At 33.4% G+C, this 23915-nt stretch overlaps 1 protein-coding gene across 1 annotated transcript; it reads left to right on the plus strand.

Annotated features, from left to right (window-relative positions):
* Window positions 1-59: 59 nt before the first annotated feature.
* Window positions 60-19459, plus strand: LOC102805644 (lysosomal amino acid transporter 1 homolog). Its single transcript, XM_078007756.2, has 8 exons — window positions 60-163; window positions 5179-5405; window positions 8612-8741; window positions 9702-9792; window positions 11089-11282; window positions 12173-12259; window positions 12537-12707; window positions 14671-19459. Exons 2-8 carry the CDS (start codon window positions 5212-5214, stop codon window positions 14770-14772), a joined length of 969 nt encoding a protein of 322 aa, XP_077863882.1. The 5' UTR covers window positions 60-163; window positions 5179-5211; the 3' UTR covers window positions 14773-19459.
* The last annotated feature ends 4456 nt before the right edge of the window (window positions 19460-23915 follow it).

A 23915-nucleotide genomic window follows, 5' to 3' on the forward strand; every position in this document is an offset into this window, starting at 1 on the left:
GCTGCAAAACAGACAATGTAATCGAGCCCCTCCATTCTGAAACTTATAGTATCGCCCGGATTTACTAGTATTTGTCACCTGACTTTATATCTGCGAATCCGCCAAAAACCGGAAGACGCGTCCCGTCGATAATAATGTGATCGTGATCAAATGCGACTAAAATGTGAGTTTTTACAGATTATTTTTTGTATTAGATAGCTTCCATATGAACTGCAAAACCATATCATATATATCTATCTGTCAATAACATCACATAGTACTGAATGCAATTCCAAATCATGACATTTTAGTCTTCCATACTCCGTGCTCTCATTCCAAAATGAAACTCAGTTTCCCAACAATATATGGTACGAGACGCGGTCGATGATTTTACGAAACAACGGGCAATGTAAATCAGAATCAACCCACTATATCTCAAATGCGCTTGCTACACCGATGCTTTTTTTTTTTTTTGTTCACGTCACACGTTGAATCACATGATCCTGATCGGTTTTGCCAGATGTTTTCTTATGAGCACTGTGCCCTGGTGAACTTACTGATCAGCCCGTATATTATCAACATGTCATATTGGCTGAAATATTAATAGATCCGCATCAAACCTTGTGATGCTTCAACAAATAAAGAAGTGAAATCCACTGGTAACCATATATAGGTTTTAAAATATACCTAATGAGTTTTCCTATGTGTCCTTCGATATTCGATACAGCCATATACCTTAGAAAGGTCTAAGATCTATAACCAAACCAACTTTCAAAATCCTTTCGAAATGTTGCTTTGGTAACTTTTGAAAAAAAATCAATTTACTACGCTAGGTAATGAGAGCAAGAATATATACTGTGGAATACTTTATTTTCGCTGGAATGAATTTTCGCTGAAAAGGCTTTATGGGCGATTTTTATGGAATTTATTTTCACTGATTTTTGATGAGGTGAATGTGAAATATAAGAAAAAATGTATATTTGGTGGATTTTATTTTCACGGAATCATCCCTTTACTTTAGCGAAAATAGCGAAAATAAATTCCAAGCGAAAATAAAGTATTCTACAGTACTGTAGGTCTTTAAAAAATTAATACAAACTAGCACTGGTGTGTATGGCCCAATGTTTCTCTATGGAGAGAGGAGAGGCTTAGATCATGGAACTATACAGAGATGTAGTACTGTAAAATATTTTAGCTGGAATTAATTTTCGCTGAAAAGACTTTTTTGGTGTTTCGAATGGTATTTATTTTCACTAATTTTTCACTGGTTGAATGTAAAATATAGGAAAAAGGTATATTCGCTGGATTTTATTTTCACTGAATCATTCCTTCAGCAAAAATAGCAAAAAATTAGTTCCAAGCGAAAATAAAGTATTTTACAGTACATTGTTTATTGTCTTATAAGATGTAACTGAAACTACTACAGTCTATAAATGGTCAGTGATTACTCTGGAACAGATGTCTATCATTTGACTACCTTTGATTCAATTGGTGTACCGGTATTTACATAACAATATCACTGGCAACATGCACAATGACCCCCCTCCCTGTCTTGCACCATTGCATATGAAATTACTGTTTTAAACACCCAACTGCCCTATATATTAAGCCTTTCAGGCAATCCCTTCAGATGTTTGTAGATTAGCTTCTAGTGAGGATTGCATATTTCTTGAAGCAAAGTGAAATATACATAGTTGTACTCATTATCATATGGACAATGTAAGTATGTTAAAATTGTTTTGCATTAACATGTTCTGTTAGAAGTAAACTGAAAGAATCGGTTTTAGCAATGGACAATAGCATTTCCACTGAAGGTCAACTCTGCTATCACTCTGGATTATTCAAATTCGAGTCTTGTTTTCCTTACATAATTATCTTTGTTAATTTTAGAGTTACAGAAGCCATTCCTACAACAATACTAGACAGTAGTGACCCGTTGTGCCTTTGAACCCTCATTCTGACTCTACAATAGATCAAAAACAAAGGCAGTCATTACATCACCTCTAAAACAAGATCCATTAAAAATGCATTTTTCACTGTTTCAAAATCAAAAACCCATCCATTTTTTGGTAATTTACATAGTACAGATTATATGTCAATTGATATTGATAATGATTACTTGAACATTGGTCAAGATTTCTTTAAAAACCTTTTCAGATTCAAGAGCAGAGAAGAAATAGTAAAACTCTCCTGTGACTGAACTTTTCTCACTGTTATGTAACAGTGATTGTAAATAAACTACCCTTTGTTGCTATAAGCAGTCTTGCTGTATTCACTTATGCTCTGTCCTAAGAGGTTAACAGACATCCAGTTAGAATCCTGAATTTGTATAGCCACATTTCCACAATTCTGCGTTTACGCACAACTCCTTAGTACGGACTAAGAGGTCAAATACCTTATCCTGCGCTAAGAAAACGTGCATAAATACATAGAGAGATTGTTCTTGAGAAAAAATCAACTGCATGATGACAAGACTCTGTGCTACTTCCTGTTATTCTGTAATCTGCACTTTCTGAATTTGCTTCGGTATTGTTTTAAAATTGTAGCACTATTTAAACACGTATGCCTTCTAAGTTACTGTACTAGTAATCATAGTTAAAATGACTGAAGATTTTTGTATATTCTTAGCCTGTTTCTTGTTCTTCAAGAATGGCTTTGAAAGCCCAGGTACTAGTATACTAGTACTAGAAATACTTTTCTAAAGGCTTCTAGGAATTATAGGGACAAGTGTTTATTAGAGGTGTGGCTATTGTAATGAGTGAAAGTAATTTGTGAAATTGACAGAAAATGGAAGAAGTAAATGTAAAAAAATATTGATTGTAAGACACCTCCCCTTGTACTTTCATAAGATAAGGCCATGGAAGGTACTAAGGGAAGGAGCCACGACGCTATTGTTTTAGCTTTACCCCATGATCGTTTGTCAATGTTTGTTCACAAACATTGTTCTTGTTAGCTTTTAGCACCTTCGTACAATGGGTTACAACCATCTCGAGCATTCGGTAATATTCGGAGCATCTTCGGAAGCAATAGTCGAACCTCGCTTGTACAATATTGAAAATGGCCTCTAGTTTGAATGCTGTTTCCGGTAATCTTGGCGAACTTTAATGGAAAATTGTCAAATCTAACATTGATTGAAGAAGAACTGATGAAATATCGTGAATTTTGTATTCGTAATGGTGATAAGACATAATCAATGATTGCTTGACACGATTGCATTCTTCAATGGTACCATTGTCAGTGCGTGGGTTTGGCACCCGAAACTGTCGAAATTTTTGACCACCGGACATCAGCGAACACCAACAGAAAAGATAGTATCGAAGAAGAGCATGCCTAGACACTTTCTCTGTGATAATATTTTTTAGGAGTCCTTAGGAATTGTTGTTGTATGCACTCGGGATCTTGTTATAGTTACAGTTGCTAATAATTAAACATGTGAAATTTGTGAAATCAAACGTTCATCTGTTGAGTTTCCGGTTGTGAAATACGTATTTTGACCTTTCACACATAAACAAACCCAGAGCGCATGTGTGATGACCGTAGTTTCATAATGCGCATATATTTTATGGTCACATTAAAAATCGGTGAGGTTATATCATACTCCGCTAACTCGTTACTTGTGTAAACAATCGCAAACGATCATCGACATCAAAGATGAGCTAGACAATGTCCTTATCAGGATTAATTTGGGTTGAAACAAAAGGAAATAAGCCAGTTAAGAGGCGTCGTGGCTCCTTCCGTTAGTACATGTACCTTCCATGATAAGGCTAAGATAAGGCTGAAACTTCCGTGGGAAGTTCATGGATAAAGTTCCTTCAAAACCTTGAAAGCAACCCCGAAAACTACAGCAGCCGGGGCAGCACCAGTGCAGCGAACGACAATTTGTTATGCGCAGTATTGTTGAGCACTAGTTTCAGTGACGTCATTGTTGTGATATACCCATGTAATATCCAAATTTTTTCAATGTCATGTGAGTGAGTCTCAACCAATCACAGCATGCGTAACAGCAGTGAGATGTGATAATCTCTATTGTTTAGAAGTATATTTATAGTATATTTAACTTTAACACTTGTTACCGCTTAAATAAAAGTTACATGTTAATTGCGTTCACGCACAGCTCCTTAGCACGGTCTAAGAGGTCAAATTCCTTAGCCTGTGCTAAGAAAACGTGCGTGAATGCTTAGCACGGGCTAAGGGCTAAGTGTGCTCTGCGGCGACCTTTGGGTGTAGACAAAATAAATTTGGTTCGCTGTCTACGACATGCATTAATAAAACTATGTATTCTATTCTGCCGTTGTATACTGTTTCTGTGCATCCAAATAAGTTGGGTCCGTGTCCTCTCGTGTTCCTGTGCACGTCGCTTCAAAATTAGAATGAAACATGTCAGCAGCTGAAATAGAACCACGGGTGTGTCATCCATTTTTCGTTTGTAAATAGCGGCTTGCCAAAGGGTACCGACTGATGGCGCCCCTTAGCCCGTCCTAACGACTGGCCTTCCCTGTGCGTGGACGCAATTGGGTCTTGCCGGAATGCAAATATGCTAGATAAGCCTAAATCAGCTTAAATCTTAGCCTGTACTTTGTGTAACGTGAACACAACTGTTGTAGCAGTATTTTATCCAAACAAAAGTCAACAGTAGTGATGTACAGGGTCACACTTGCGACAGAGAAGGTTTGACTAACTTGGTAAACAATAGTTATCAGTGGTTTTAATTGGTCCTGTGTTCATAAATGTATAAAGACTAAACTGAGTATTGGCCGCCATGTTTCTTTAAAATACTGTAGAATACTTTATTTTCGCTTGGAATTTATTTTCGCTATTTTCGCTGAAAGGATGATTCCGTGAAAATAAAATCCAGCGAATATACTTTTTTTCCTATATTTCACATTAAACTTCAAAAATCAGTGAAAATAAATTCCATACAAAACGCTCAAAAAGCCTTTTCAGCGAAAATTAATTCCAGCGCAAATAAAGTATTCTACAGTACTAGTACTTGCAATGAATGGCACTCCAGAGTGAGGCTGACATGGGCGTGCTTTTAAGGTGGCATTACCGTTAATACATGCTAAAACAGTTTTTGTAAATTCAGGGTGCCAGGTTTTAGATACACGTGTGAACACAGCATAAGTGGCATAGTTCAGCCAACATATAAATATATTAGCGAGCAAAATATAAATGTTGTTACATCATTATTGTATTTAGATTCCACACCTCATAGCTGACACACAAAGAAAGATGGAGGATACATTATGGTTATCCAATGTACCAATGTTGATATCAAGTAAAGATGAAAATTGTACATCTCCAGAGGTTGGTGGAGTAGTCTGGATATGGAAAATATTTCACGAATGTGTTGCATCACCTGTACAATATGCAGGATTTATTCTGGGTTTGTTTTCATTGATGTGTTGGATCGTTCTTTTTATGCCGTAAGTATCATATAATTTGTTAATGTACATAACTAATAACTCATGTCATGTACTGTAAAATGACTAATTTAAATTTCGCTGATTTACCATTTCAGGCATAATCAGTGGGTTTTAAATTCACGGTTTTATCATTTGGATAATGTGTTCCATGCTCAATTTTACATATTCACTGGGTTTTAATTTAGCCCAATTTCCAGTCAGCGAAATAAGCAAAATTTAAACCCAGTGAATAATTAATCCTTTTACTAACAGTAATTTGTGTTTATACATGTTTATATTAGTACCGTAAAATCGCCCATTCTTTTTTAACAATCATGAACCAAAAAATCATAATTTCTCATGTGTGTGGATGATAAATATAATAACCGCATCCCCTCATTGCATTGTACCATTTTAATAGAAACCGCAGCTTCTAATACAGATTTTATAGTAATGTTTGCATTTATTTAGATGATATATCCGGGTTAGAATAAATGCATTTTTTTTAAGTGTTTATGCATTATTTCTATCAGATATACTGTATAACATGTCTCTTTCGTGAGCATGTCTTTTTAGCGAATTTAGCGAAATAAATAATTTACGAATTTAAGATGTTGCTAATGACTTCATTATAAATTCAAAATGGTGGCCAAACACAGTCTTTTTCTCCATACACACACTTTTCAAACAACACAGAAAACATGATAATCTGGAACGCTTCCTTAATACGCTTGACAGTTTTTCTTTGTTTTTATGGAGGTAATAACTGCGCATTTGTTTTGGCAGGCGAAAGACAAGTATTGTGAAAACAGGAAATCAACAAGCCATGCATGGCACAGTCCCTGTTAGTTATCAAATTTAAGATATATAGTTATGTTTATAGTAATATAGCTGGAATATAACCATGTGAGGAATATAATTTTTTTAACATTAAAATGATTGACATTTGTATCTGATCGTCAAACAAGTACTTGTCCATATTGAGAGATATTGCTCTGGAACAGCATTCAAAATCAGCCATTTTGAATCCAATCTGAAAAATAAAATGACATGCATCAGGAACCTGTAATGTCTTATTTATGTTATAAATTTGAACAAAAAGGTCACCAGTTTGCCTTCTCCATGCTGTTTTCATGATGAAAATCGAGCGAACGTTATAAATACGGCTAGAATTTTAATTTTTGTTCGAGTTTACATGCAATGTGCTAATATATTTGTTTATTTTCTGTGAATATACATTTCGTTCGTATTTACATCTTTCTTTCGTGATCGGAAGACGATTATTAAAAATACAGCTGTAAATTGAAACCACTGTAGTTGCGTATCGTGAGCAATAAGTGGCAACAATGTCGGGCGACAATGAATTCAGGCGATTGACACATTGCCATGAAAACACTTGATAACTGCTTGCAGACTTCCAGTGATCATTGATTACGTTTGGACTCTTGAAACAATAGCAAAATAAAGGGTTGGGCAACTACTCTTTCGTTTAGGCTTGGGAAGAACAATGCAAGTCTTTTACAAATAATTTCAGCCTGATGTACATTGGTGGGCGGGTGTTGAGAGTTACTAGGCGGCCGTAAAACTTGATGGGCGGGCCGCCCACCTAAAACCTCTTGTGGAGAACACTGACATTTAAAATTTGAACATAATCAGTCAAAGCAAGTCAAAGATATGGCACTAGAACCACATTCATTAAAACAAAATGGGCGCCTGTCTGCCATTTTGAATCTTATCTGAAAAACAAAATGATGTGCATCAAGGTCCTATAATGTGTAACATATATACCAATTTTGAACAATTTTGTAAACAGCCGAAAAATGCTGATTTTGATGATTTTTAGCACAAAAATGGCCGACATTCGGCCATCTTGAATCAGATCGTGAAACAAATTGACGTGCATATGTATAATACCATGTATGATGTATGTGTGAAGTTTGATTGTGATTGGTCCAGGCATTTCTAAGTTACACACAAACGCACAGAGGTCAAAACATAAGTCCTCGTTTTCGGACTGTGTCCGAACGGGGACTAACAAAGACAAGAAAATTCGCTATTACGTCAATTTACCGCAATTTGCTAAAATAGTATGTCTCTTTTTCAACATGTTTTACAGTATACTTCTAATACAGCTAATACAGTAGTTAATTGTGAAGGTCATTGTGAAGGTCATCAGTTACATGTACCTATCTATACACTGACCATCATTTAATTTATGCATTATAAAGTATGCCTTTGTATTGCAGTATTAGAGAATCTTATCAATCAATTAATGTACAGTACATGTATGAACTTGAACTCATCAGGTCATGCCCCAAATGTAACCAGAGGTTAAAATAACTATAAATATTTGCTTTGTGATTTGTTGGATAACCGTCACCATGTTTGTGTCCATCAAAATGAACTATACTGTGTAAGAGATAAAACAAAATAATCTGAATGAATTATATCAGTGTAAAGGGGTTAAGAATAGTAGACTTTAACAGTTTTCTCGGCTTAATTGATAATTTGCATAACAATGACTCATGTTAATTACCCCCCTTGTGTTGTAATGGTAATTTTACCATGTTGTTTATCATGATAATTGAGTAGTTGGGTGCAAAGTCCCTCAACAGGTGTTGAGGGACTGTGTGGGGAGTTATAATGTCATAAGAAGACTGAACCCTAATTTATGTTCCCTTGGAGGTACATGTATCAGCTCAATACAGTTTCCCAAAAGTTTTTGGAATCTTTTTATATTTTATGGAAAGATTTCTTATTGCTATACAAGGTCATATGTGGGGTAACAGACTTAGTTTTTGAGATACATTGTATTACTATATGTGAATTATAAAATTTGCATGAATACATGAACCATGCAGAATAGGCATGCACATGGTAATTCTACATGCTTACACTCTCATAGGTATGTGCTTGGCTCCGTAGCATGTCACTGGCATGTGAGGAGCATAAAACATTGAAATGAGCTAAGTGTGTGCATGGTTGTGGGATACCCTGTTATCATGGCCAAGAGTTGTCAATTTGGATATCAATCTCATCAAAGAATTAAATAAATGAAAAAGTACATGCAATAATCAATTGAGCGTATTTTACAATGGCCATTATATTTATGGCCAATTTATGTAATATATGATATTTAATAGTAAAAACAAAATCTTATTCTCAGAAAAACATCTTCTTGAATAAAGCATGGTGTTTGCTGACATCATTATTTTTTTTGCATCCAGGCAAATTTACAAAAATATCAAAGAAGGAAAAATGGATGAAGGCGTGTCTTTCTTTTTTATCTTTATATGGATGTTGGGAGATATTTCCAATTTGTTGGGATGTATACTAGCGCATCAGTTGCCAATACAGGTAAGAATCTTGACATACAAATTACAATTATAGACAAGTTATGCTGTACATGCAAGTTCAAGCTACGCCAGTATGTTTTATCTGAAAACCTAAAAATACTACTGTAAAATATTTCATTTTAGTTGGAATTAATTTCCACTGAAAAGACATTTTAGCTTCCTTGTTTGTTTGAAGATATTTTTACTGGTATTCCTGTAAAATTCCATTTTTTCAGCTGGAATTCATTTTCACTGAAAGGCCATTTTGGCCATTTTGTATTAGCCAGTAAGATATTTTTACTGGTATTACTGAAAAGTCATTTGGGTTATTTTTTATGAAGATATATTCACTGGTATTAGTGTAAAATGAAATAAATGATGAAAAGACATTTTCGCTGGATTTTATTTTCACCGATACAAATTTACAGTAGAAACGGTAAATCATAAACATTTTACTGGGGTTCAAAGCACACAATGCATAAACAGTTCACAAATGTCAAATCTATATTAGAAACTATATTTCTGTTAAAAGCCACACTCATCCTTTTTGAACAATTGAGAACCTAATACATTGTATACTCCATTTCTCATATGTATAGATTATGTAATAGAAACTGCACCACCTTTATTGCATTGTATCATTTTAAAGGAAAAGTTGAGGTTAAGAGATAAAAGAGCTCGGCAAATGTAAGAACAAGCAATTTACAGTTTTTTGACATCACTTATGTAGTCCGCCATCTTGATTCTCAATTTCTGACAACAGATTCTATGATGTCATACTTTACCCATAATCCTTTGCTTGATAATCAAGATGGCTGACTACATAATACTGATGTAAAGTTGAAAATCTAGAGAATGAAAAGTGATATAAAAAAACTGTAAATTGCATTCTCCTACATTTTTCTTGAGGTGTAATTTCTTCTTTTAATGGAAGTCGCTGCTTCTAATACAGATTTCACAGAAGCAGTTTTTTCTCTTACAGCACATCATAGCATACTATTACTGTGGCATGGATACACTCATGCTTGGGCAGTTCACTTTTTATACATTAAAAAAGAAAAGGAAACTTAGAGGTGAGTTTTGCCATCTATTTTTTTCACTAGTTCAAAATGATTGTTTTGTGTGTTTGCATACCTCATTACAGTATGATAGACCAGCAAGATGTCTAGTAGACTTTGCAAGCAATTGGAACGAAATTAAAAATTTTGCATCTACTGAGCCTATGTGCAATGCAATATGGGACATTACCATGGACAAATCTTAAATAAATTAAATAAACAGTTTTAGCCTTCCTGAAAGATAAAATTGTAGTACCGGTAGTCCTAGTAGTTGTAAATTACAATAATAAATCCTTATATTACCATACTGAATGAGAAGAGTCTAAGGTGGGATAATTTTTGAAGCCAAGCCGAATTCATTATCGTGTTCTGACCTTTCTCCTGTGAAGGATTTATTATTGTTGTTAAGAATCTCCACTATCAGAATTAAACAAATTTTGTTGAATTTAAGGGGGAGGCGTATCTTTTGGAAAGAATTCATTTGAGAATAGAGTTTTACGTTATCATGTTACAATTAAAAGCTATCATTAATACCTGTAATTCTGATAGTGGTCATTTATAACATTCAATATGGTTGGAGGGTGTTGGTTTATGAAATTTAATATACTGTATTTGCTCTATTAGCAGTTTGTTTATACATAAATAACAGATTTGAGTCTATTAGTCAAATTCAGTCATTTTTTAATGATCCAGTATAAAGTAAATACAACGTTTGGTTATGTACATTTCTATTGACAATGCACTTCTAAAAAAATTAGCATATACAATTTAGAATACAAAAATTTATGTATATGAAAAAAATATCTCTGTTGATTCAAAGCATCCATACAAGGCAGAATTTGATACAATGAAAAAATCTAAAAAAAAAAAAAACAAGCTAAACTCTGAGTGATTACTGTAAAATACTTTATTTTTGCTTGGAATTAAATTTTATTATTTTCGCTGAAGAAATGATTTAGTAAAAATAAAATATTCTTTTTTTTTCCCAATATTTAACATTCAACTCTTCAAAAATCAGTGAAATTAAATTCCATACAAAACACCCAAAAATTTTTTTCAGCAAAAATGAACTTAAAATAAAGTATTTTACAGTAGTTTGACTTTTAGGTGTTACATGTATAGTATGGCAGCCATTCAGGCACAATCTTGTTAGTGTCTTGTCAGAACAACTGTATTGTAGATTATGGTTGTCAATTCTGCAATTGTTTTAAGGTGAAAAAACTTACCACAAATTTTCCTGTTGCCAGTTTGACAGGTACCCATTAATTTTTAAGTCGTGCATTAAAAACGTTATTTTCTTTTTCCCTGCAGCGATGCGACCAGTTGATACTGAAGATTCTAGCATTAACCGTAGTTCTTATAATCAGAGTGCTCCACTTTTTACTATATGCTGCTTCTTTGTAATATCATTCGGCTCACAATTGTCATGGCAACAGTCGGGGAACGTTTATGAGTCAAGGCAGAATGCAGGTGGTAGAATGTTGCTGGGATCACCGGTGTTCTATGTAAGTACAGACATATGGATGACTTTGTGGGGCAAATTTCTACAATGATAATGGTGTTTATTCTTGTCTCATACCTGTGATTGAGCACGGCAAACAGTGGAGATTGTGCTGTATCCTTGCAGGTGATTCTTCTTTTTTTCAGGGAATTTTTCACTGTGGTATGCAAGTTTTTGCTAAAGAGTGAAAGTAGCTGACACTTCAAGTCACATGACCCTGGAGACATTTTCACTGCTAACAAATTTCACAATATATAGTGATTTGCGTTTTGTCTCTTGTGAAGTAAGTTACTAAAAAAAGGAAAAATGTAAAAAACTATGTTAAAATAAGAGTTACCTACTCTTTGACTAATTTTTGGTGATCAATATTGTTATTTTGTAATTTCAAAATCATAAATTCTCAATCAAAAGTGGTCGTATAATTTTTGTCTAAATGTTGGAGTGTCTGTAACAGAAATTACATCTACAGGGATGGCTGGCTAAAATTTTTGAATTAAAGTTTCTTGCATTACGTATGTATTAAAATGCTCCCGATTGAAGTTGGATTTTGGGAAGAAAACACAAAATTTCTCAGTGCTAAATTGATTTGTCATCTGACCTTTCAGAGATGGGTTATCATAGTAAGAAGATGTCACATAGCTCTGTTACTTACGGTAATTTCAAACATAGAATCTGGTCCTAAAACTCACTGACGAATGTTTTAATAAATACACATAATTTTCAATTGCCTGTAGTCTTGTTAGTAGTAACAGAAATAAAATTTGATGGTCAGAGGGTTAAGAACCCATGCAGAGTCCCAAATTAAATACAAAGTAAACACAATGGAAATCAAAAATTATTCAAAGTGATTAGACAATAGTGATTGCAGTATTTACCATTTTGTTTTTATTATAGGATCTTGAAGACATATTTGGATACGTCTTTGGTATAACCTCAAGCTTGTTCTATTTGAGTGCTAGAATTCCCCAAATACTACAAAATGTAAGTATATCGTTTGTCAACTTAGTCATTAACGACATTTAATGTGTGTATTACATACGCCTTAAGAGAGAACTAATCTTCCTGAGCGATTACTTATTGTCATCTCAATTATCTGTTATGGAGAATTAGTGATCACCATGGCAACTTAAGTCAATATGCTCCATCACTTTATCGGGATCTCTAATTATCAGACCTAAGCTGCATAGTAATAGATATTTTAATAATTCAGAGGAACAGGCAGATATTTTGTTAACTTCATTGTTTTCTTTATTTTCAGTATAATCGTCAGTCTGTGGAGGGTCTTTCCATGTTCATGTTTATCATAAGTGTGCTTGGTAACTCAACGTATGGATGTTCTATTTTGATGCAGAGTATTGAGAATTTATTCATACTTCGTCATCTACCGTGGTTAGTCGGCAGTCTGGGTACGCTGGTATTTGATTGCATGGTATCCTTTTATTGAATTTCCGTTGAGGTCAGAATTGAAAGAACTATATTATTAAGTAAATGTTGGTTGCTAGGGACTGTCTTTGTTGTTAGGGACTGTGGATGGTAACAAATGCTAGGAGACAGTACACTGAACAGTGATTTGTAAATGCATTGATTCTTTGGTTTATAGGGAGTTTTGGTCATATGAATTCGAAACATACGTTATGTCTATTTCAGTGAGGTACAAATGTATTCACGTATATATTTGGGATTCAAGAATGAAAAATACAATTTTAGAAAAATAATGCTAAATTATTTTTTGTGATTAGCTGTACTAGCTTGGGGTGCCCAAACTTGTTTTTGAATTATTTCCCTCAATTGTATGAATATTTCCCATTTTTCCAATTGCTAGGTTCAATGCTAACAGGCAAATGCTTTTTTGTCATTTATTTGATGGGACCTCAGCTCACTCAAGCAAAATTTCAAGAATTTGTATTGCATTTACCGGTAAAATTTTCACTTTTCTTATGAGTAAGTCCTGCCCATCCCCAACAAGTAGGGAAAAATAAAAGTGTCATTTTATGATTTGTTTTTATTTAGTATATCAGAGTATATCATAATTGTTAGAGAAATTATCAACTGAGCGTTTAAAACAAGTTGCATGTATTCTTGTTGATGGAGTGTACTGTCTTAATACCAAAGTTCTTGTGAAATTAAATCAATGCCACAACAATTACTAATATAATATGGTTAGTCTGAATCTAGCCATCTGAATGGCTTATACCTGACACCTGTAATCCTACTTCAAAATTTAATAAACTGGCTTAAACATCTAACTGAATCAAGATCAAATGACTGTCTTCTGTTAATATTGATTGTTAATGGTGCAGGGTAAGATCAACTGATCAAAATAGGGAAACCTGGTGCAAGTAGAATAACGAATGTATTATTGCAAAAAATGTTAATATTATAGCACATTTTGTGAGAAAACTTCCCATGAGGAAAGTGCATGAATAATTGCTTTATAGCATTCAAATCAAACATATGACATCATCAAGACATCCATTATTGTCAGTGGCTGAATCAACCATTTTGTTTACTTTTTTTGGCTTTGTTTATTTATTTTGTTGAACTACCGGTATGCAAGAATTGTTGAGTTTGTCATGCACCCATCTATGAGCATGTTCTATGGAGTGCATTTTAACCCTGGAATTTGAATAACGTGTACCACACAACGGGTAAATTCTGACTATAAAATGGTTTAGAATGGTCAATTTACACAAATAAAACTCCAAATCAAAATGCAATAATGCAACATAGTAAAAATCAGGGTATTATATTTTCAAAATTATCACACTATTGGGTGTTTTTAAAAAAAAAAAAACATACCTCTTCATCACCGCTTAAAAAAAGTAGTATAATCCAAGAAAAGAGGATGAAAATGTTCACATAGCAACATGAAATAAACAGATTTTTTGTAGTGTATTTCTTGTGTGAGCAAGGTATGATGAGATTATAAACAGTACACTCAGGTATTTGGTAGCTTATATAAGACCTCAAGTGAAAATTAGCATATTTGGGGCAAATAATAAACTGGCTAGGTTATTATCTCTCACCAAATATGGTAATTTTCTTCAGAGATCTTATAGCCACTATACTGTAAAATGACTAATTTTCACTGGGTTTAAATTTCTCTGGTTTACCATTCAGGCATATTCAGTGAGTTTTAAATTTACAGTTTTATCATTTAGATAACATGCTTTATGCTCAATTTTATATATTCACTGGGTTTTAATTTAGCGCATTTTCCAGTCAGCTAAATAAGCAAAATTAAAACCCAGTGAATAATTAACCATTTTACAGTACACTCATTTGCCGCTATTAACCTCTAAATATGGTTGCCGTTTTTGTTTACTCTTCTTTGTGCATAATTAATTACATTATCAATATTTAGTGACGTCATTCCTAAACTGTGTGATCAGCTTTTAATGCAATTTGCTCGCTATGGTAAACAGAAATCACAGGAAACAGGAACAGAAGAAGAAAGAAAACCACTTGTAGAAGCGAATCCACCAGTGGTTTAAATCTCAATAAAACTGAGTTGTAGAGAGGTTGAAAATTTAATACCAACCAACCAGATAGAGGTATTGAATTATTCCACAAAAGTAATGTTGCATGGTTATTTTACTGTTGCATTATGGGAAATGCTAATAAAATTAACAAGGATGTTTTTTTTTTTATTTACAACCGTACACCAGCCATGCTACCTCTTCATAGGCAACTTTTTAAGAAAGAATTAAAAAATATTTAAATTTTTTGAAGTTTTTTAAAATTCTGATAGTTTGCGATTTGTACCATAAAATCTGTATTAGAAGCTGCATCCTAAATAGTAGCTACATCCATTCTTTTTGAACTATTGAGAGTGAAAAATTTACCAAATCTCATGTGTGCAGATACTTTAAATAGATGCTTTGCATACGCTATGTTGCATTGTATCATTTCAATAGAAGCTGCGGCTTCTAATACAAATTTCGACAGTGCCAATCAGGTCGCAGTGCCCAGAGTGTAATGCTCCCAACTGACAATTAATTTAGTTTTGGAAATGACTACCAGAGGCTGTGGTTTGGAATCAAGACCTATGGCCATTTATTTGTTTGAAAAGGTACCTAACTTTATTGTTGTCAAAATTTAACACTCAACAAATATCAAAAACTTGTGGTCTACATTGCCCTGATTTGACTTTCTTCTTTAGTAGATGCACACGTAGATGCATACGTAATGAAATGGTTGAATCTGCATTTTACTAAATGTATTGTGCATAGAGGATTGTGATCGAATATCAAAACTTTTACTTTTGCAGCATATTTAGAGATCACTCCCACAGGTTTGGATAATCATGTCTCGCCTACATTCTGGTTTTTTTTTATCCTCCCTCCCAAATCCACCTTTCACTCACTCTTATCAAAAGTGAATTGCTACCTGGTACAAGGTGATTTTTCAACAGAATAGGAATTAATAGGCATTGAATAGTGTTCGTCTGCAAGTTCTCAAATTTTGGGTTTTAAAATTTATGATGTTACAGTTATTACCTATGTGATTCAATCATGTTGTTTATGTACACCAATTGAAACTTATACAACCACGATGAGCACAGTGTTCTCAACACGTCTATGTGCACGGACATTTCACAGTGTGGAAGAGGACGAAATGTGTCCTGTTCCATCTCTGGGTGTAAAGATGATTTCTGGCGTCTCTGCATGTCGAGTGAAACAAAATAGTTTTTACCTTTGCCAAACTGTAGTAAATTTACAATATTTTTCAAAAATGAGGTGTTGCAGTAACTTTAATTCTTTGTGAATATTAATTACAATTCAGAGAGTATCCTACTTGGCGAGTATGATTGTTAGCAAAAATGTAATACATAGTTGAATTAAAATCATGTTAGCCCCGGTACATGAATTAAAATCATGTTAGCCCCGGTACATGAATTATATTTTTGGTGAATTTATACTGTTCACACTAGATATAATATATTTTAAATTTTAGTTTTATCATAAAAGAATGTTATTTTGGAAACAACATCAGTATTACGGTATCATTCCTTTATATTCTCATGGGACCGACAACATTTTCAATGTAAACACGTTTAGCTGGAGTTGGGTTTGGCTCCAATATACGCTTGGGGTTGAACTCTGATAGGACTGAGCCCCAAAGTAGCCCTGATCATGTAAACAGGAAAAGCGTCAGGCTACGATCGTCCACAAGCGGGATAATAAATGAACAAGAGATAATGGTGGGAGAATCGTTAATTCAGCTATAGTAAATGTCATTTGGATTGGTTAACAGGGATGATGCTTGCTACCAGCCTAGATTAAATCAGGAAATTATACAAGCTACCGGTAAGCTACCTAACCGTTGAATTTAAGTGATGTTTACGTTTCTAATTCTCTGTGGCCAACCAGAAAAATTATCTTTTTCACTATAACTGGGAGTGCCAATCCCAGGTGAATCACGTTGATATTGTCACATGATCTGTTGAATGCTCGTTCTTTGACAGATAATTGAATACGTATTTACAGTGATATTCAGGGTACTACTCTTATTCTATTTCTCGTGGACATCTGAACGTTTTTATTATTTCTAACCAGATTGAATATAAATATAGTTGTCATATAATATGAACAAGTAACAAAAAAACAATAATATTCTTTTATTCATATATTTATTCATTTTTATTCTATTTTATTTGACATGCCAGTCATAATATTCTGCCATAGTTTGATTGCAATACATAATTATTATAATTGTTATTCAGATAACTCGGTATATAATCTTTTGAATCAATTATTAATCCTGCACTCTATACAGTCGCGTTATAATAGCACTTGTTTGTATGAAATATAGTATGAGTAGTTTATTGATGTTGAAGGGAAAAAATAAAAAAAATAACTTGGCTGAAGAAAAAAACTTGTTTTGTTTTTGTTTTTTGCCCTAAACTTTTTGAATGTCAATGCTAACTATAAATGTTTCCAAAGAATGAACTTGAATATTTTTTCCCGGCTATAACATCAGTTATGTTAGGTTCTTGTTTTGTTTTTTTTTGTTTTTTTTTGTTTTTTTTTGAAAGTGTTTGTTTACACCTGAGTGCAGAATGTCATCCGCCCAACAACTATACTCCTTCTGCAAGGGCACAAGCACTTGTATTCAATATTTTATTAGTTTGTTCTGCTTTTTTTAAGTATTTACAGTGTTTTGTGAAAAAATTTAAAAGTTAAACTATTGATATTTTTAATTGCCACTGCTATGACCATTTACTTTTGGAAGCTCAAATAAAATTTTATTTGAAACAAAGAAAAAAGAAGGAAGGGAATCAGTCTGCCGTTGATGGCGCAGTATCTTGTTCATGTGTGCCCGGATCAACATTCTTTATGTTTCATGAAAAAAATTTGAACCAGAAACTGGTCTTTTTTTCTTGTGAGTCTCACCAGTTTTTTTTTCACTTAGTTACCAAAAAAAGAAAGATAAGATTTGTCAGCGGTACTAAATTTTGCAGATATCCATGTAGTAAGTAAGCTGGAAGATTATGGGCATTAAGGTGAATGGCATCATAGGGTGCAGACTTGTTATGAATATTTTAATATTATGTGATATCAGAGGTACATTACTTGGGGTTTGCAACTATGGTGACATGATACCAAGATCCCGTTTCAATCTCGCATAAGCGTTCCAACACAGAAAAATGTGAATGCCATACCCGAGGTAACTAGGATACTGGGATGTCCAGGTGGATCAAAACAGCTGCTCACGATATGACGGATTCGGATAACTATATTTTCTGTACATTTTCGATGTATTACATTTTTTCACTATGAATGTGGTAATACATGTTTTATTGTTTTATAACAAACGACCTATGTCATGTCAGAAGGTCGTAGCATCAGTCTCGCTATCTACAAGATGAGACTTGAATGGGATCTTGGCATGATGTCACCATACAGTACTATGTGCGTTGCAAACCCCAAGTAATGTACCTCTGGTGATATATATCCTTTGTAATGTGCAGATACAGTCTATTGTCTTTTCTGTGTTTGACTATATAGTGCTCTTTATGTTAAATAACAAATACAAGTGTAACTTTAAAAGTATGTACGCATACAAATGCTATTTCTTAAATAATAAATGAATGTAACCCCAATTACACCAAATCAGTGAAAACTACCGGTGTATATGAGGGTGAGGTGCAATTAGAGTTTAAGAAACATGTAATTTTTTAATGTATTACATGGATTAAAGAATAGAGAAAAAAAAATTATATGAAAGACACAAAAAATTTAATTTTTCTATTCTCTATAATTTAGTCACAGTATTAAACAAATCTGAAAAAAACATATTTTAAAAAATTGTGTGAATTAAATGTATACTATGTCAAATATGTACTAATTAATGCCTTGATATAAAAAAAAATTAAGTTTAATACTGTAGATCAAAAAGGGTTAATATGAAGGTATGTGTTTTTCACTATTTTAAAATTGCACTGCAATGATACTTTTTAGGTTTTTTTGTTTACTATTATTTGACATGTATAATGGTGTAAATATGGATGAATCATAGAAATTCTCTCACAATTGAAATTCAAAAATATTAAATTCAGGAAAGCCAAAATAATAGTCTCCGTTTGGATATATTGAAAATCTTCTAAATTTCTGTTCAGGACATTTTTTGCCATTGGTTCATATTGCATACAAGTCTTAAAAAAAACAATAAACCTCAAAGTACAACTTTAAAAAGCTAAGAACTACAGACCTGAGCAAGTTTGAGTGATTCTGAGTTGTTTGAACTAGTCAGTTATTTTTATGCTCAATTCATTTTTATTCTTATTTATATTAACTTTTTAAAATTTTAATTATGTATTATTAATAACAAAAACACAGGTAATCTTGTAGTGTAAAAACATATTAAAAAGGAAAAAAAATTAATGCAATACTCCTTCCTTGTATAGGGTCTGACTTGTTTATTGCTATCTACCAGGGTGGATTTAGATGTTCCCATTCAGATACCCAAAAAAATTTATTTGATGCATGTACCTGAAAGGTACATGTAAATACAAACCAAACAATTCAGAACTCGGACACATTTATATTGAAGTCTTTTGTCTATGTAAGCACAAAATGCAAAAAAAAAAAAACACTTTTGGTCAATGGTATTGTTTCTTCATGTTTAGCAAACTTGTGTTGATGTCAGTTGACGTTTTAATTAAAGTATATCAAGGAATTTGTGTCTAACTTCTCTCTTTTAAATCTCCATGTAGCTGTAGCTCCCAATCCTGTAGCACCTGACCCCTGTAGTTCCAACCACTGTAGCTCCCATCCTTATAGCTCCCAACCCTGTACCACTTAACCCTGTACCTCTTAACCCTGTAGCCCTCAACCCTGTACCTCCTAACCCTGTACCTCCTAACCCTGTACCTCCTAACCCTGTACCTCCTAACCCTGTACCACTTAACCCTGTACCTCCTAACCCTGTACCTCCTAACCCTGTACCTCCTAACCCTGTACCTCCTAACCCTGTACCTCCTAACCCTGTACCTCCTAACCCTGTACCTCCTAACCCTGTACCTCCTAACCCTGTACCTCCTAACCCTGTAGCCCTCAACCCTGTACCTCTTAACCCTGTACCTCCTAACCCTGTAGCCCTCAACCCTGTACCTCCTAACCCTGTACCTCCTAACCCTGTAGCCCTCAACCCTGTACCTCTTAACCCTGTACCTCTTAACCCTGTACCTCTTAACCCTGTACCTCTTAACCCTGTTCCCAACCCTGTTGCTCCCATTTCTGTAGCTCAAAACCCCGTAGCTCCCATATCTGTAGTGCTCAACCCTGCAGCACCCAACCCTCCCTTACAAAAGTTTCCTATAGGATTTTTAAAATCTTATAGGATTTTAAAAAATCCTATAGGACTTTTCATGAAATCCTATAGGACTTTTCATGAAATCCTATAGGACATGTTTAGTTCTATAGGATTTTATGTAAATTCCTATAGGAATAACAAGTCCTATAGGACTTTACACTGCCAGTCCTATAGGACTGGTGTGTGAGATCATAAGTCCTATAGGACTATACAATTCCTATAGGACTTTACACTGCCAGTCCTATAGGACAGGCGTGTGAGATCATAAGTCCTATAGGACTATACAATTCCTATAGGACTTTACACTGCCAGTCCTATAGGACTGGTGTGTGAGATCATAAGTCTTATAGGACTATACAATTCCTTTAGGACTTTACACTGCCAGTCCTATAGGACTGAATATTTCTACATGTAGAGTAAGTTACCTAGATTCATATCACTCCCCTACAAAAATATTACATACTATCATAAGATGTCAATCTCATTACAATCAGTTGTATTGTACGACATGTTTTTTATTGTATTCATATTTGTTTTCATCCATCTTGCATCTTCGAAAAACTCCCAGTAAATGAATAATTTATTAAGATAAAATTTTACTAGCAAAAAAAAAATTATTAAAAAAATCAGATTGATATACGTTATTTCTATAGACTTTTAAAAGTCAGCACATTTTGAAAAACATATAAACAAATACTGATGAAAAATCATTTGTAAAAAATTAAAAATACCCATGTTTATTTTAATTTTCCTTTCAACTTTCCAAATGTCTATTTTTTTTATCACACAAAAACAGAAAGTCTCTAGTTTTTACTGAATTGTTAAAACTTCATAAAAAGATTTGAGTAATTTTAGAACAAATAACCATGATTTTAATATTCTTGGGATCAGCTTTATTTAATTCATAATTGACAGATTAGAAGAAAAACATAACTAAAGCATTTTGAGAAATTTTATAACTATTAAATTATTGGGAGATAAGTTACTGAACACAAAGTCTGAACTTCCTGTGACCACAGATGGTGCCCTTCCATCAGCCTCCTTCTGAGTGTTTTACCCATCATGCACTACAAGTCACACATTGTTTGTGCTAGGGACTGTGGACCATGCTGTCACAATGACCTTGTAATATGGAGAAACTGATGTCATTTTACCTAATTTTTGGACCAAGAAGACTATAAACTTGTAGAGAACATGTGAGTAACATAATTATGGTATATCTCATTGTTTTTAATGTGTTTTTTAGCTTCAGAAAACACAAACACAAAAAGGTACTGTGACTGTGTACTTAAGGATTAGTAACACTGAATTAATTAACTAGCTGACTGTTGACCTCAAAAGTACTGTAAAATGACTAATTTTCACTGGGTTTAAATTTCACTGATTTACCATTTCAGGCATATTCAGTGGGTTTTAAATTCACGGTTTTGTCATTTAGATAATGTATTCTATGCTAAATTTTACATATTCACTGGGTTTTAATTTAGCGCATTTTCCAGTCAGCGAAATAAGCTAAATTAAAACCCGGTGAATAATTACCCCCTTTACAGTATACCATTTATCCTTTAAATTTAAAGACAGTTGTGATATTGATGGGGATGTACATAACCATTTGCGATTACAAATATATCAAGGTTGCTGATCATTTTTCATAACTTTACTTTTGTTGTTTCAAAATAAATATTTGTGTACATGCATGTGGAGGTGATGGGATGGAGGGGGGGGGGGATTTGCATATATAATTATGTAAATAGTCACCCAGTGCATGGCTTTATCTGGGGGGAAATTCACTCATAACAGCAGTGAATTTCAATATTATATCCTAATATTTACCCTGTTGAACCAATTTTGATTTCTCTAACAACTTTTAATTTTGGGAAATTATAATTAAATGCTAATTTAATTCAAGTAATTTTACATTTAGAAAGCACCACTTTTTTCATATTACTAGTAATTTCTTTTATTCAATTTGTGAAAGCCAAATTTAGAGGAATGCATTTAATAAAATCAATGAAATTCATGTAGTGTTTAAAAACATTACACACATATGTACCTTCAAATTTCTTATAAAAAATACAGAATTTTTTTTCTATGGCTAAAAAAAGTAAATTTTAATACACAGCCAATGCAATGTTGGGTTTATATGCACTTCTATTGGGAATACGCATCTAATAGTGCATATACAGTAAATGGTAGTTTTTTTATCTACTGTAAAATACTTTATTTTAGCTGAAATTAATTTTCGCTGAAAGGGCCTTTTGGGTATTTTGTGAAGAAATTATTTTCACTGATTTTTGATGAGTGACTTGAAATACAGGAAAAAAGTTATATTCGCTAGATTTTTTTTTCACTGAATTATCCCTTCAGCGAAAATAGAAAAATTTAATTGCAAGTGAAAATAAAATATTTTACAGTATTTGGAATATTTTAATTAATATTTTAATGAAACATTTGAAACAAATTCTTTTTTGTATTACAGGTCCAATACTCAAATCCTATGAATGACATATCTCACAGAAGACTGCATTGACAATATTTATTTTGTATTTCTTTATCACAAATTGAACCTTCTGACCCAAAATGGAGATTCTCTCTCATACTAGTATTAAATATCAATGAATTTGAATTGAGGGTTCTGTGCTTTTTTTTAGAAACACAATATGCATACCAGTATTTTTGTAATTGTACTTTCTATACATTTATTTTTTAAATTGTCTGGATACTGTGTATCACTCAGTGTACATCATTTTATTCCAAGGCAGTAAACTTTTATTTTATTTCAGTGTACATTTCTTGATTGACTGAAAAGTTTGTAATTGCTGGTTGAGATTGTTTACTGTTTTGTTTTTTGGAATTACTCGGTAATATAAAATAATTTTTATGAAAAAAATCTAGTACTTAGAAACAATGACAGAGTGGAGGGAATTACATTTGTTATTCAAATTGTCATCAACTTTATATTTACATTGCATTTCAAGAAATGTTGTGCAATATATTTATGGTAATAGTTTTATCTTTTATTTTTCTTACAATTGTATTAAATTTATGTCTGGTACATGTTAAGCAATAAAATACTCTTGTTTAACTAATTTTAGTTTATGATGTTATTTATGTGAGTGATTGATGGGCTCTTTCCCCAAACGAGCTGGAACCTCCAGGAAAAATATCCAGGATTCCTATAGGACAAATTCTAATAGGATTCCTATAATATTTTGACACAAAATCCTATAGGATTCCTATAGGACAAAATCCAATAGGATTCCTATAATATTTTGACACAAAATCCTATAGGATTCCTATAGGACAAAATCCAATAGGATTCCTATAATATTTTGACACAAAATCCTATAGGATTCCTATAGGAAAACACGTGTCAAAATATTATAGGAATCCTACAGGAATTTGTTCTATAGGATTCTTATAGGAATCCTATAGGAAACTTTTGTAAGGGCTGCAGTTCTTGAGCCTGTTGCCCTCAACCTGTAGCCTCCAATCCTTTAGCTTCCAGCCCTCTAGTTCCCTACCATGTACCTCTAAACCCTGAACCTCCCAACCCTGTACCTTCCAGGTATGTAACTCTGTAACTCATACCCCTGTAGCCCATAATCCTGTACCTCTCAATCCTGTAGATCACAAACCTGAAGCCCCAACCCTGTTGCTCCCACCCCTGTAGTTCCTTTAGCTTCTGAATGTTTTCTTGTTTTCAAACACTTTTTCTCAACAAATATTTACTGTTGGGATAAAAAAAGGAATGATATGTGTCTTAAAAAACATTTAAAATAATATGTTGAATATCCGTAATCATGGTCAATTGTGCCTT

This window comes from Saccoglossus kowalevskii, chromosome 12 (genome assembly GCF_978046115.1).
Source record: "Saccoglossus kowalevskii chromosome 12, keSacKowa6.1, whole genome shotgun sequence".
NCBI classification, from domain to species: domain Eukaryota; kingdom Metazoa; phylum Hemichordata; class Enteropneusta; family Harrimaniidae; genus Saccoglossus; species Saccoglossus kowalevskii.

What these genes read in the sequence shown, in the direction of transcription:
- LOC102805644 (XM_078007756.2), top strand. Translation starts at nt 5,212, where the DNA reads ATGGAGGATACATTATGGTTATCCAATGTACCAATGTTGATATCAAGT. An exon ending in CGCATCAGTTGCCAATACAG is followed by an intron (nt 8,742 to 9,701) that starts GTAAGAATCTTG and finishes TTTCTCTTACAG; the next exon opens with CACATCATAGCATACTATTA. An exon ending in CGCTGGTATTTGATTGCATG is followed by an intron (nt 12,708 to 14,670) that starts GTATCCTTTTAT and finishes CTGTGTGATCAG; the next exon opens with CTTTTAATGCAATTTGCTCG.